Genomic DNA, 13,038 nt, shown 5'->3' with positions numbered 1-13,038 from the left:
ACATCTAATAAACTGCAGTATAAACAACACCACAGCAAAAAATTCCTTTGAAAGGAAAACTGCATATAAGACATGACACTTGTAATACTTGTGTCACACTGTCCTGCTAAATGCTGTTGATAAAACTAAAAAGACAGAGAAAAAAAGAGGCCAATGCTGCAGCTTCACTTACGCTGTTCTCCCGAACCGTGCCACTGGCATCGTCCGAGTTCTTGTGACGCCACATGAGGCACTTCCAGAGGTAGTCACGCCGGCAGTGAAGAGACGCCTGCGCCACCACCTCGCGCAGGTGCTTGGCCACTGCCGTCGCCTGCTCCGACATCACCTGGTGGGACGAGAGCAGGATTAATGGCCATCATGGACTGCAATGCTTACATACGCATCTGCACAGCAAGTGTCATGCCTGAGGTTTGCACAAAAGAAGCAACGACAGAAGGTTTTTTTAATCAATGCTCCCAAGAAAGTTAGCCACTTCGTAGTGTGGAGTTACTACCTACACGGCACAATATGCCATTTCTTACAATACGGCAACTCCATAATCACTGTTTTTCACCAGCTTCGCTTTATGCTCAACGCTGCTTTGTGCTGGACAGTACCATACAGTTAAAAGTTAAAACCCAATTTTCCGAAGGTCAAATAAATCACTTTACTTTGTGCATGGTTTGTGCGTAAAAGCACTATACAGTTCCCATAGCTGACCAGAGCAGCAAGAGCTTCTTCTGCTCCCTCTTCCATCCTAGGAAATTGCCACTGAAGATTGACAGTAACCAGCATCTATGCGTTGCTAGCTATCGATATGCAGTCTACGGTAGTGTCCCTTTGGTCGACTTCTGACAGCTCGTATTCTTCAGCAACAATCACCACAAGTGCTCCAATTTAAACCTCACATCAGCACTGGCGTTGCTCCACACATGGTTACCTAAAGTCTTGCTTGGCAGGACCGCGTCAAGCTGGTGCTGCTGTTTGCATGGTCTGGCATCGGCCACTTTTAAGCCAACGATACCTGGCTCAAAGTGAGAACAGCAACTGTAACTCAACCATAAAGAGAGCTGCACCTCAACAACACTTGCACCTCAGCAAGACCTGCACCTCAACAGGATCCGCACCTCAGCAACAGCTGCCTCTCAGCAAGAGCGCCCACTCCCAACTGACCTTGACCACTAGACCAAGGACAGTCATTCTTGCAAGTGCCTATTTCCAATCCCAAATGACCACGGCTGCTCAGGAATATCTGAATCCCATGATACATAAGGCCCGCATTCAAAAGCATCTAGTACTTAGCATTCCATACTCCCCAACCAGATATGCATTTTTATTGCTAGCCACTGGTCAACGCAAGTTTTCAGTTATGACATACGATGGCGATGCCACCTCTCCCAAAGAAAGTACTGTACACAAATATTACAATAAAAAATTATAAAACACTTTTGTGGGCTACCTGGTTTGTGTTATTCGATGGTAAATTAACAGCACAAAAATAAAGATGAGCCATGAAACAAGAACACAGATAGGACAAGCACTGTACTCTGACCAACTTTACTTTGTCCACCAGCCAAGAATTTAGACGCCAGTACCAAACCTTGGCGCATGTGCAGAACATTGGTTTCTTTCTGGCTTGCCAAGACGAATAAAGCAAGCTGAAGTGTAGTCCAGTGCCTCCGCTATCCATAAACTCTTTCCCTGACACACCTTTCTTTGGCGCTGTTAATTTACCATTCAACATCTATCACAGTAAAGAAAAAAAGACATGCCGTTTAAATTATCTCAAAGAGCCCAAAGTGAAAGCCTCACCTTACTCAACAAAATTTCGTTACATGATATGAATTTCTAGCAAAATTTAAATCAGGCACCCCAAAACAGGCACCCCAACTAAAACCGCTTAATCTGTACACCCATAACACGTCACGCTCATGTGAGACGCCCATGACCCTCTTACCTCTTGCATGAGCGTCTCATGGGAGCTGTAGTAGCCAAGGTAGGCCACTTCCTCTTCACAGATTCCCCTAAAGACGGACGTCTTTCTTGACCTGAAGAATAGTGGTGTCAAAGAAACAACAGCAGCAATTAAGGTATTTTTCTTTCAACTCTTAGCTACTTGCGTGATGTCTGTGAGAAAGCCACTAGAGAGCCCTTGCACCCGGTGACCAATTGTAATTACAGTAAAACCATTATGATACGTTTAAAAAAAATTTGGACAAAACACACCCAGGAAAACGTATGATGCAAACAGCCCAACCTTGAAAAATGGAACTACTGAATGAGGTACAAAGATATTTATTGACATTTTTACCATTAAAAAATCTCGATTAGCATCCCTTGACATAAGTTCTGAGCAGCTCCTTTCCAATGCTCAAAGAAATCAACCCGAGTTAATTGCTCTTGGCGGGGAAGAAACTTCGCAACACATGCGGTCTGTTTATAGCAATACTAAATTAGCGGTCTCTTCTTTGTTTACGAATGCTTCACCCCCTTGCACGGTACACCGTGGAAAAGCTGCAGTGCGACCAACTGTTGCAGCGTTTTTGCTCTGCGTTCCTCTGACCCGGCTTGCTTGTATGTATGTGAATCTCTGTATTTCTCAGATGCATCGCCTCCTTGCCCGCCCTAAGGCACCCCAAAGAAGTCGCTGTGTTTCTCCTCTTCATGTCACGCAATGGCCTACTTGTATATGAATGCACTCTTTTTTTTTTACTGCCTTGCCCGTCTGCAGAGAAGCCACTCTGGCGAGTGGTTGCCGCTGCATCGCAGTTCTTCCATACCGCGTGCCCCCAGGTTCGGACAACTCGTATGTTTAAACATGTGCAGTTGCTCACTAAACGTATTTACGACCAGGATTTGTTAAAATTTTGAACATAGTAGCCAGGAAATCATGCTATTCAGGAACGTATTAAGTGGAAGAAAAATGGTGCAACTCTGCAGAACATTTTTATTGTCCCGTGGTTTTAAGCGCATGAACCAGGAACTATCAACGATTGACAGAGTAGGATCAGTAGCTACAAAAAAACCGGCATGCTGGAGCATGTAAACAGCGAAATTTCCAAACCAAATAAAGTAGGAGCACTCTGGCCAAACTGACATGCAAATACACTCAAACCATGCTGCTGTGAATGCCACTGCAATGAAGTTTCCAATAAAACCACTTCTTATTCCCCATCAAACAACTACCTAATGTTAAGCATTTGATTTCCCATCACAACAAAGAATAGTCAGAGCTCAGCTGCACTTTAACCATGTTTTTAAGAAGTGAAATTGAAGTTTAGAATATGTTTTGCAATCTGAGCGACATTTGGCTACCAATTAATTTATTTTTACACATCCAAAGATGCCTACAGAGTTAAATATCCTGATTTGCTTTTACTGAAAACTTCCTCTGAAGTCAATATGCACTTCACATAGCACCACTAAAATTCACTGTGGGATGGTACATAGTAACACCACTGTGCAAGCATGAAAGCATACAGCACACACAGATAGTTGCCACACATACTCCACAGTGTAAATTTGAATAACAGCTATAGTTCAAGACATTCTTCCAAAGTCTTCTCATCGCTAATGCACAGAAAGGAAATAGTGAAGCAAGCAATACACTCCTATGCCAAGACCATGAATGCATGAAAATGGCACTTCTTTGAAGCGAGGACTGCCGACACAAAACAATATTTCTCACGTTCCCAACTCTTTCCATCACTGATGCCAGCAGCGAACCAGAGCATCAACAGCCACTAATATCTCTCAACTCAACATAGTGACTGAAGTGCATGTTGCACTAGTATCCCTTGCTTGAATAGAGAAGGCCTGGAGATATAATCTTTTTTCTCCCTGTTTGCTTGCATGTCTAGGAAAAATCAGCGTGCGAGGAAGATTTCCTACTAAAGAATTGTCCCTAACGTTGAGCCAGCTTGCCCACAACGCCTTGACCACAAAAAGACGCTCACCTAGTTCCGCCAGGATTGCTGCTGCTCAGTGAACTCGACGATGCCACAGATGGGATGCCCGCAGATGCCGCTCCGTTTCCCCCACTTCCTGTCACATCTTCTGGAGAGACGACCAACTGCTGAGGCAGCATCGTCAACGTGCGCATGCGCTCCGTTGTGGCCGGGACAGCCACGAATGAACTGCGCCTTGACGGCACGGTGCTGGTGGGTTGAGATGCGCCTGGCGTGCCCCCCAACACACGGACAGGCCTGAAGCAGCCCTCGGAGCTATCGCCTCCGCCGCCTTCCGCAGCTCCCGAAGAGCTCGTGCCAGGGGGTCCCGTGGCCGAGGAGAACTTGGGGAACAGCTCGCGCTGGCTCGTTAGCAGGATGTAGAAGCCCAACGCGAGGAGATTGTGCTCAACGAATGCCGGCGCCGTGTCGTGGATGGTGAGGATGCCGACGAAGAAACTGTCCGTCTGCTGCACGTCATTGGCATCACGGTAGCTCACCTTCTTGTTCGAGATTTCCACCAGGGCGTACTCAGTGTCCTGTGTGCAACAATACACAGATTATTCAGTGTGACGAGAAAAACAAACGCACCTGTGAGCTAACTTGAGACGAACACTTGTGCACGATAAAGAGAATACCCATCACATCCTCCCTGGTAATGCATTGTGTTGCAGAATGAACCTCCACAGGCCTTGCAAGCATCATGATCACAGTGAACACTAAGAGGGTCTTCATCTGTGCCTTCATATTTAGTGACTTTTGCCAATTCGAAACTTCAACAATTAAGTGCTGAATAAGAAAAAAAACTCACAGAACAATTATTGAACACTGTTGTGCAATGAGAGATTCAGCGACAGCTATTTGGGACGGTGAATGTAGTATTGTTTACTCATGTTATTTGTATTCCTCTCTGGTAAAGTGCATGAGGTGTACTGTGTTCAAACCACTCAGCATGTCGCGTTGCCATGGCATGTTGAAGTGACATCATGATTTGTCACGTTATGCTGACGAATCACTCTCACATCTCCTCAATGTTGCAGCATTACATTGCCAGTAATTAGAGGTGTGTGAATATTCGAAATTTCGAATACGAATCGAATATGTTTCATACTCGGTTCATATTCGTATTCGAGAAATGATATTCGTGAATTTCCGAATCTTCGAAAATTCCCGAACACTCGGCAGCGATCGTACACCGCGCCGACTTTCGTAAATTTGATTGTGGCGAAAGCACAATATCTGAGCAAATTATCTGTATATAGAGTTTAAAGTTCCAGGAAAACAATATAAAGGCCCTGTTCTCTTTCGTCTCCACCGTTTATCGCGTGGACCGATCGCATTCCGATGCCGCTAGGCTTGACCTTGTGCGCAATTCTGCAAGTGGGCTTTCCCACATACCACACGTGCTGCGAACAAGATGGGGGACGACACGCTTCTAACAATTGCAACGCGAAAGCGCGTTTATTTTTTTATCCTTCCGTAATATGTTATCTAATTAATTCCCACACCCATGGCATTCGTTCTGTCACCTTAACTCACTGAGCGTAACCACCGCCATCTTGTTTTGGTCAACTACGCTATTCGCTACAGAATTTCGCATGAGGCTCCCGAAGGGGCGAGTCGAGGTGTCACAACAGGGCAAGTGATCGTGTAAAAATCCCGCCTATTTATTGCATGGTGCACTGTAACCCATGCACCTCTTAAGTGGGCTTAGCTGCAGGCGTGACAACGTTCAGAAGGCCCCTGTCACTAGGTCAAAAATATAACCTGACCGTGTAGTTTTGGTTTCTGAGCTTCGCCACTCGCCCGTGGTAATGACAACTGTCAGCCCGCGTATTTGCCAGTAGTCCAATCTCAGCACCGTGCCACATCTAGACGCTGACTGACGTGTCGCTGGTCATTTTTTTTTTCCTTTTTAGAAGCAGTCTCGCGATTCCGATGTCAATGCGCGTTCCTATCTCGCTTACGTTCGCGATGTCTTCCAGCACGCCGAAACTCGGTGCTCGTCACGGGATTACAGGTGTTTGCCCGATAGAGCCGCCTCATAAGACTACTGCATTTTCGGTAGTTTTTTTTTTTCGGGGCCGCGGGGCATTTTATAAATCGACCTTCGAATAACCCGGGCATTTCTGTCGGTTCTTTGAACTCCAAATTAATGAGGTTTTACTAGCCATCATGTTATTTTTGTTTCCAGTCTTGTCATAATATGTATTTCATTTTGCCTGACCACATTACAGGTTGGATACTGTTAAGCTGTTCAATTAAGTAGAATACGTTTCTGCGCACATCATGTTTTTTTTTTTTATACAGTGCTCAGGCTGTCTAGTTTTGTTTATTTCAGTTGCAAGGGCCATACACTATTTTGAAAAAAATATGCGCAACAATGTTTGCTTGTTTATCTTTTCTGCATTTATTTTTTGTGCTGACCAGATATTGGATATTAGATTCAATATTCGAAGCCATTTTTTCTTCACATTCGTATTCTATTTGTATTCGAAAATTTCAATATTCGCACACCCCTACCAGTAATGTTTAGTTTTAAAGGGCTTAACATTCCAAAGAGACCCAGGGGTATGAGGGATGACGCAGTGGTGGGCTCCGGATAATTTCGACCACCTAGGGTTTTTTAACGAGCACTGACATCATACAGCACATGGGCTTCTAGCGTTCTGCCTCCATCTATTTTCCAGTAATGTGGCAGTGCCCTCACGGTCACGTGATGCCATGTGAAGGTGATGTTATGGTAGCTTGACGGGTTATGCCAATATCATGACAGTCACACCACAAGTGAGCACTAACAGCTGTCGCTGGAAACAGGGAGGGGTGATTACACCTCTGGTAATGCAAATGATCAGCACTAGTTGGTCCACCTTGTACTTTTGCAATTGCTGCATTTGCTTTGAACGCTGGTGCCGTGCAAGAGTGTGCGATGATTATGTTTTGGTTTTGGGGGTTCACAACAAGTGCTTTGTGGTGCTGAAATGTGCTGGCACAGACCTGAGCATTTCGTCATGCAGCACTTTAGGGGCAATGTCCCCACAGCATTCGTCCTCTGCCTGACCCACCGCATGTTTGTGGCTTTGGCCTCTCACATACGTGCAGCCTTCAGAGCATGATGGTCCTCCTCAGTCACATCCATGGCCCTCCCACAATGCGACTGAAATGCCACTTCACCGCTGGCAGCTCCATCATGCCTGCTGCAGCTGCTATGCGCAGATGAGGAGGATGCTGTTGTATAGAGTCATCCCTCACCTCATGCTAACATCACTGTCATCAGATAAGATGAATAAATGAACGCAAGACAAGAGGCATTGCTATGCGCACTGGGCGGTCATGTGATCATGTGCTTCCATATTGTAGTAGTAATCATTGTGACCAAGTGAACGCTGAATAGCATGGAGCCCGGGAACCTTCGGTTTAACAGTTTGCGCTCTAAAAAAAAACCTGGACAGCAAACCAGCAGGAAAAAGAATGAAGCGAATAATGGTGACTTTATGAAGGCAGGTAAAAAACAGAGGCGTGAATGCCCGTGAGGCTTCAGTGTCACTTAAAAAGAAAGCAACAGGAATTTGAGCATGTGAACTATGCTTAAGCAGAGAAAAAAGAAAACAAGCAGGGCTCCTAGAAAAGGAATCACTGGCATACATCACTGGGAAACTAAACCTCTTCACACAATCTAGTGGTGCCTGGTGATGACAGGAAGGTGTACAGGCATGCACAACTGTTACAGTTAATCATCACAATGCACGGTGACGACCTTTCAAGTTGCGTGCGGAAGTTGCCTTGAAACAAAGAAGAAAGCTACTCACAAGGTCACTGCTGCTGTCGCAGACCACAGGGACCATGCGTATGACCTTCATGCCGTACAGCTTGTTGTGGCCAATGATGTAGTTGTACAGCTGGTTGGGAGCCACATTCACGCTAGGTATCACCACCGAACCTGCATCAGGAGTGGTTCACAAATGGGCAGCTGAATGATTCTATCACTCATCACGCTACTATACAATGTGCCCTGCCGTGCATCTCGGTATAGTGATAGGTGGCATTAACACCGACAATTGTCGCCAGTGCAAATTGTTGTTAGTAATGACAACAATGTCTACATGCTGTGCTACAGCTGTCCTGCTAGAAGGCGAAAATGAAGTGGCTACTATCGAACTACCGTATACTTCTGCGTATAAGTCTATTGCAAACTCACAGCTCTAGCTGAGCAAAAAAAGCTAACTCCAACTACAAGTCAACAAACGGCCCCCACCGCTCCCCCCCATACTTGCACCTCCATACTTGTGCTTGTGCTTTACCAGTCCGAACATGTGAGCGCCACCAAATGAAGTACTCTCAAGATCAACTATCCATGGTAAAACAGTGCGGAAAAACATGAGGACGGAACAAACACGACGACACGAGCGCTGACTTTCAACTCGTGATTTATTAGGCACATGTGTACATACACTATTCCCGCCAAACACAAAACAAGAGCACAAATATTGAAGAAGCACTGCGTCATCACTGAACATCTTAAATCCCCTTACTATCTGATCCTTATGTTTGAAGATGACGGATGTCTGATGAAGCAATGGGGCGCACGTGTGCTTAGGTCGCCTGCAGTGCAGCGCCAAATTCGAACCGGCTCCCCTGTCCAAAGACAGGGCGCTCGTGTCGTCGTGTCTGTTCCGTCCTCGTGTTTTTCCGCGCTGTTTTACCATGGATAGTAGTAACCAACTTGCCCAGCTTTCCGTACTTCTGAATCTCAATATCAATTTCTAAAAAAGATTTATTCTCTCTCTCTAAGTACTAACAGACATCGACTTCAGTGCTGACAGAAGCGTGTATAAACTGATAAAAAGTTTACAACACAATGTATTTGTCATTACTGCCCTGCAAAAAAACGCTATGAGTAAATGGTGAGTGTGGATCACTTGGGACTCAGGATTAATATAGCCCTAAGTACTGACAGCAACTGATAGTGAACTAAGTACTGACAAGTACTAGCCCATCTATACCGGGCACTAAAGAGTGTTCTGGTATCGCAGGCAAACTACATGCCACTGTGCAAGCAAGAAAAATGCTCACCGGCATAGATGAGGTTCCGGGCATAGTTTGGAGACTTCTGGTAGTACTTGACAAAGTCATCCAAGAAGCTGGTGAGGTGGTACCCATGCTTGAAGAGGAGCTGCTGGCCGGACACGTACGAGTGGATTGTACGTAGGTGGTAGTCATAGGTGAACGAGTGCATGTGCATGTTCACTCGAATCTTGTCCAGGTCCTCGATGAACTCCGATGTCACCTGGACCACACATGAAAGGACAGCGCGAGTATGAAATGATCCGCGATGAATTTCGAGCCATCCCACATGCAGTGCTGAAATGATTAAACGGGACACAGTCAATATATTAACAGATTCTCACTGAGGTGAAGTTTGTCAAGCTGTACTCTCCGACTAAGTGAATGGTTCAGGGACTGTTGTTTAGTTATGCAGACAAATATAACAAAGAAATTAGGTTAGGTTACAATGAACCAATTGACTAGCGCACACTGTCTAACACGAGCTCTTGCAGCTCTATAAAACCCACACTCTAATTGGTTTGCATGAGCAGGTGTTCTTCCAGGCTGCCAAGAGTGATGGTGAATTGTAGGTGACTTTTAATGAGAAACATAATTAGGAATATTCTACTCTTTAAACGTGATTAGATTTATGAGGAGAATGTAGGCTGGGTGCAGTACTAGTTCAAGAGAATAAAGGCAGATATCCGGTTATGTTACAAAAGACCAGTGATCACAAAAAAAGATGCTGACACTCGTGGCAAAAGCGTGGTTGACTACAGGCACTGTGCAGGATCTCTGAAACTTCCTTCTCTGAACATATCTGAGCATTCCCCTCCAAAGTCCTCCACGTTTATTATGTTTGACTCATTTCCAGTTTACAAAATAAACCTGCACACTCACATGCAACTGACAAACTACGCACTGCTGTTGAGTTGAATTTCTTTCACGATGTCAACATGAACTTCCATCTGGCCTCTCTTGCACTGAAAATTGATCACGGATAGGCCTCGGCCGTAGACATCCCCAACTAACTGCTCAATGATGTTCCTGCAGCCTCTCAGGTGTTGCTGTCCTTTCAGTCCTTGAACTTGCAGGTGCATGAGCGTCAACAAAAAGCTGTTAATGACTGCCACTTCAAGCTTGGTGGCAGGTGCCTGCAATACCTGTCTTCTCCTGAAACTTTGTTGCCTTCATCGCTGCTCTTGTCAGAGAACATTTGTAGGCTGTCCAAAGGTCACAATATAATTGTCCTCTTTGCTCAAATAGTCTTCATTTTCACTAAACTCCCAAAGGTGTTTTCCATAAATGCCTGTGACGAAAAGGTTGCGATACATAACCTTGCTGCCAAACATGGCACACGGTGTTAACCTGCTCCTTGAGTATAATGCTGCCCTCTCAAGCATATCAGCAAACCAGTGTGGGGAATATGTTGACAAGAGTTCTCAAGAGATAGTGCCACCAGTTCAGCATAAACAAAATTTGAACTTTATCTTAATTACATGCGAAGATGCTAGGCTAGGCCACCAAGACACCTGACTGGAATGCAGCTCATTGAAGACTTGTTGGACAAGACATGATCGCAAAAGGCTTCAATTCAGGCAGCCTTTTTTTTTTATGCGGAAAAGAAAATAACTTAGAAACAAAACAGTACTCATCAGAAACCCAAGCTCGACACTGCTCACTGTTTTGCTCAGTTCGGCTCACTCGAACACTGCAGTGCCAGTATCGTGCAACACACGCACCTGCGACATGTAGAGTTGCGTGCCTGATGGGAGAAGGCGCTGTCGCTCCACGAGGAAGAGGTTGCAGGCAACGTACGGGTCGCAGAAGCCAACCTCGAAGAAATAAAGGCCGCCCAAGTGCCACATGAAGAGGCAGTGGCGGGGCAGCTCCCCAAGCGACAAAGCTCCCACGCTTTGCCGCTTGCTGGTGGCCTCCGACTCGCGTCTCCGCACCGACATTGTGCTGCCAATAGGGAAGGCACCAAAGAGAAGTTCCAGCGCAAAAATGCACGACAACAGAAAACATCCATGGTCCTTCATGAACTCTTTAAGGTCATTATACTATCAGAACAGAATCAAACATGAACCCTGCCTTTAGAATATTGCAGATCAACGCATTCTTCCACCATTTTGCATTTTTTTGCAAGTTTGTCTCAGAGGCGCAACACTAAGAAAGACCATACCCGAAGTTGACCAGCTGTAGGCAGAAGAACGTTTTATTTAACCTGTATTAAGCACCAGTGCAAGCTAATGCATAAGTTCTATTGCGTTTACACTGTGAGGACTGCCCCGCAGTCTCCCCTTGTTTGCTTTCCCGCAATGCACCGTGCAGCCTCGCCTCGAGGAGAGGCACATTCCCTTGTTAGTTACCTTAACTAACAAGAGAGGGCGCCAGGTCACAGCGCAAGAGACGGCTTACAGCTCACGCGCGGGAGAGGGCAGCGGGCTTCGGCTGGGATCGTCGGCGCGAGCGGACGTGTCGCTCGCGGCTCCGCTCTTCGCCAGCGAGGCGAGGAAGTGACGGGGAGACTCGCTCCCGTATCTCGTCGCGTCCGGCCACGGAGTATCCCTTGCCCTAGAGCGGGCAAACATTCGCTCGTAACCTTGCTGGTGACTCGGACGACCTCGATTCATTACCGTATTTTGTTGTTAGCTGGCGTTATTGTTGCTGTAGCAATAAATGCCTGTTTGTGTCAGCCAGTGTGTCGTTCCTTTGTTCCATCAGAGCAAGGCCCGCCGTGGCTGGCACACGCTCGGTAGCGTACGCGATCACAGGGTGGGGTCCGGGCGGCTTTGAACTAGGTCAGCCGCAGTTAAGCGGAGAGAACGTATTTATCTCCCCAATTCAACCCCACAACACACGGTTGTATCACATAAGACGAACACCGAAGTGCGTGAGTATGCTGTGGCACAAGCATCTGCTGGGTGGCTCCCCTCACTGACCTGGACTTGCGTGAGGAAGGGTTCTTGGTCTGGATGGCCATGAAACCCAGGTTCTGCAGGTACTGGATGTACTCCTGGATGTAGTGGCTGCACACTGTCATGTGCCACGTCTCCTCGTTGGTGGACCGGCGGTGCTGCTTGGGCGACAGCTGCCCACCCCCGCCACCACCCGAGGTCACGGAGGGCACACCGCTTGAGCGGCGCATCCGCCGCCCGGCAGCGGCATTGGACGCATCCCCGCCGACACTCTTCTGGCTGCCGCCGGAGCTGTGTCGCGTCCGCTACATTTGGCACAACACAGATATGAGGAGTGTCAGCTGTGGGCCAGTTGGTGAGACTCGATTAAAAATAAAGATTGGCAGTGACACTGCAGTGGTGCGGGGCTATGTAGCTTAGCGGATCTCTTGTTAGTCTCAGAGAACACCAACTGCTTTCAAAAAGTGCTGAGGAACCATATGTGTCTTGATTTCCGACCGACCCCATTTTTGCCTGACGTGCTGCAAAACGGAGCATGCAGAAAGAAGGTCCTTCAAGAAACTCCCAAATCCAACAAATAATGATGCACTTTAGGATGAATCATTCTGCTACAAGGAATTACAGTATGGTCAGCCACAAAATAAACTGGGTAAAAGGAAAGGAGGGAGATTGCGGTATGCATGGATTTACACGCTCAGGGAAGCTAGAAACCACTTCAAAGATTTGAAGGGCTTCACGGAGCCCAGTTTGAGAGCTCCTGACGTAGATGACACAACTATGCAGGAAGTACCACACCATTGTGTCCTCTTCGTGGTGTTGTGCGTTGTTGCTATTGTTAGGTTTTAAACACACAGGGAGCTTTTCTGAGTGGCCTTCGATGCAATTTTACAAAGATTAAGTGCTACTCATGGTAACACAGTGAACACTGCACTGCTGTAAACATGTCCTGTCGAGCATAAAGCAAATCACAGCACAAGCATTATTTGCTGGCAAAGAAACAGCCCAATGAGCATGCACAGGGGATAGTCTGCACAAACAGTGGAAGTGCAAAGACAGTTAGGGCGGAAAAATGCCCTGACTGTCACTGTCGAACACAGCACCAGCACTCTTAGGTAATTGGCTTGGCCACTGGCTCAAAATCTGTA

The 13,038-nt window shown here is 46.5% G+C and overlaps 1 protein-coding gene across 4 annotated transcripts in view; it reads right to left on the bottom strand.

Moving 5' to 3' along the window:
- LOC144110012 (KICSTOR complex protein SZT2-like) overlaps nt 1-13,038 on the bottom strand; it is a 195,938-nt gene that overhangs the window by 12,764 nt on the left and 170,136 nt on the right. For all 4 annotated transcript variants that reach the window (XM_077642815.1, XM_077642817.1, XM_077642814.1 and 1 more), the window contains 7 exons: nt 11,918-12,198; nt 10,715-10,937; nt 9,000-9,213; nt 7,736-7,866; nt 3,936-4,465; nt 1,937-2,027; nt 173-325 (listed from right to left, as the gene is read on the bottom strand). In XM_077642815.1, the coding sequence (XP_077498941.1) occupies nt 173-325; nt 1,937-2,027; nt 3,936-4,465; nt 7,736-7,866; nt 9,000-9,213; nt 10,715-10,937; nt 11,918-12,198 (1,623 nt within the window). The remainder of the gene's footprint in view (nt 1-172; nt 326-1,936; nt 2,028-3,935; nt 4,466-7,735; nt 7,867-8,999; nt 9,214-10,714; nt 10,938-11,917; nt 12,199-13,038) is intronic.

Source organism: Amblyomma americanum, chromosome 11, assembly GCF_052857255.1.
Source record: "Amblyomma americanum isolate KBUSLIRL-KWMA chromosome 11, ASM5285725v1, whole genome shotgun sequence".
Taxonomy (NCBI): domain Eukaryota; kingdom Metazoa; phylum Arthropoda; class Arachnida; order Ixodida; family Ixodidae; genus Amblyomma; species Amblyomma americanum.
The sequence above is the reverse complement of the archived record's forward strand: the minus strand, read 5'-3'. Positions and strand labels throughout refer to the sequence as shown.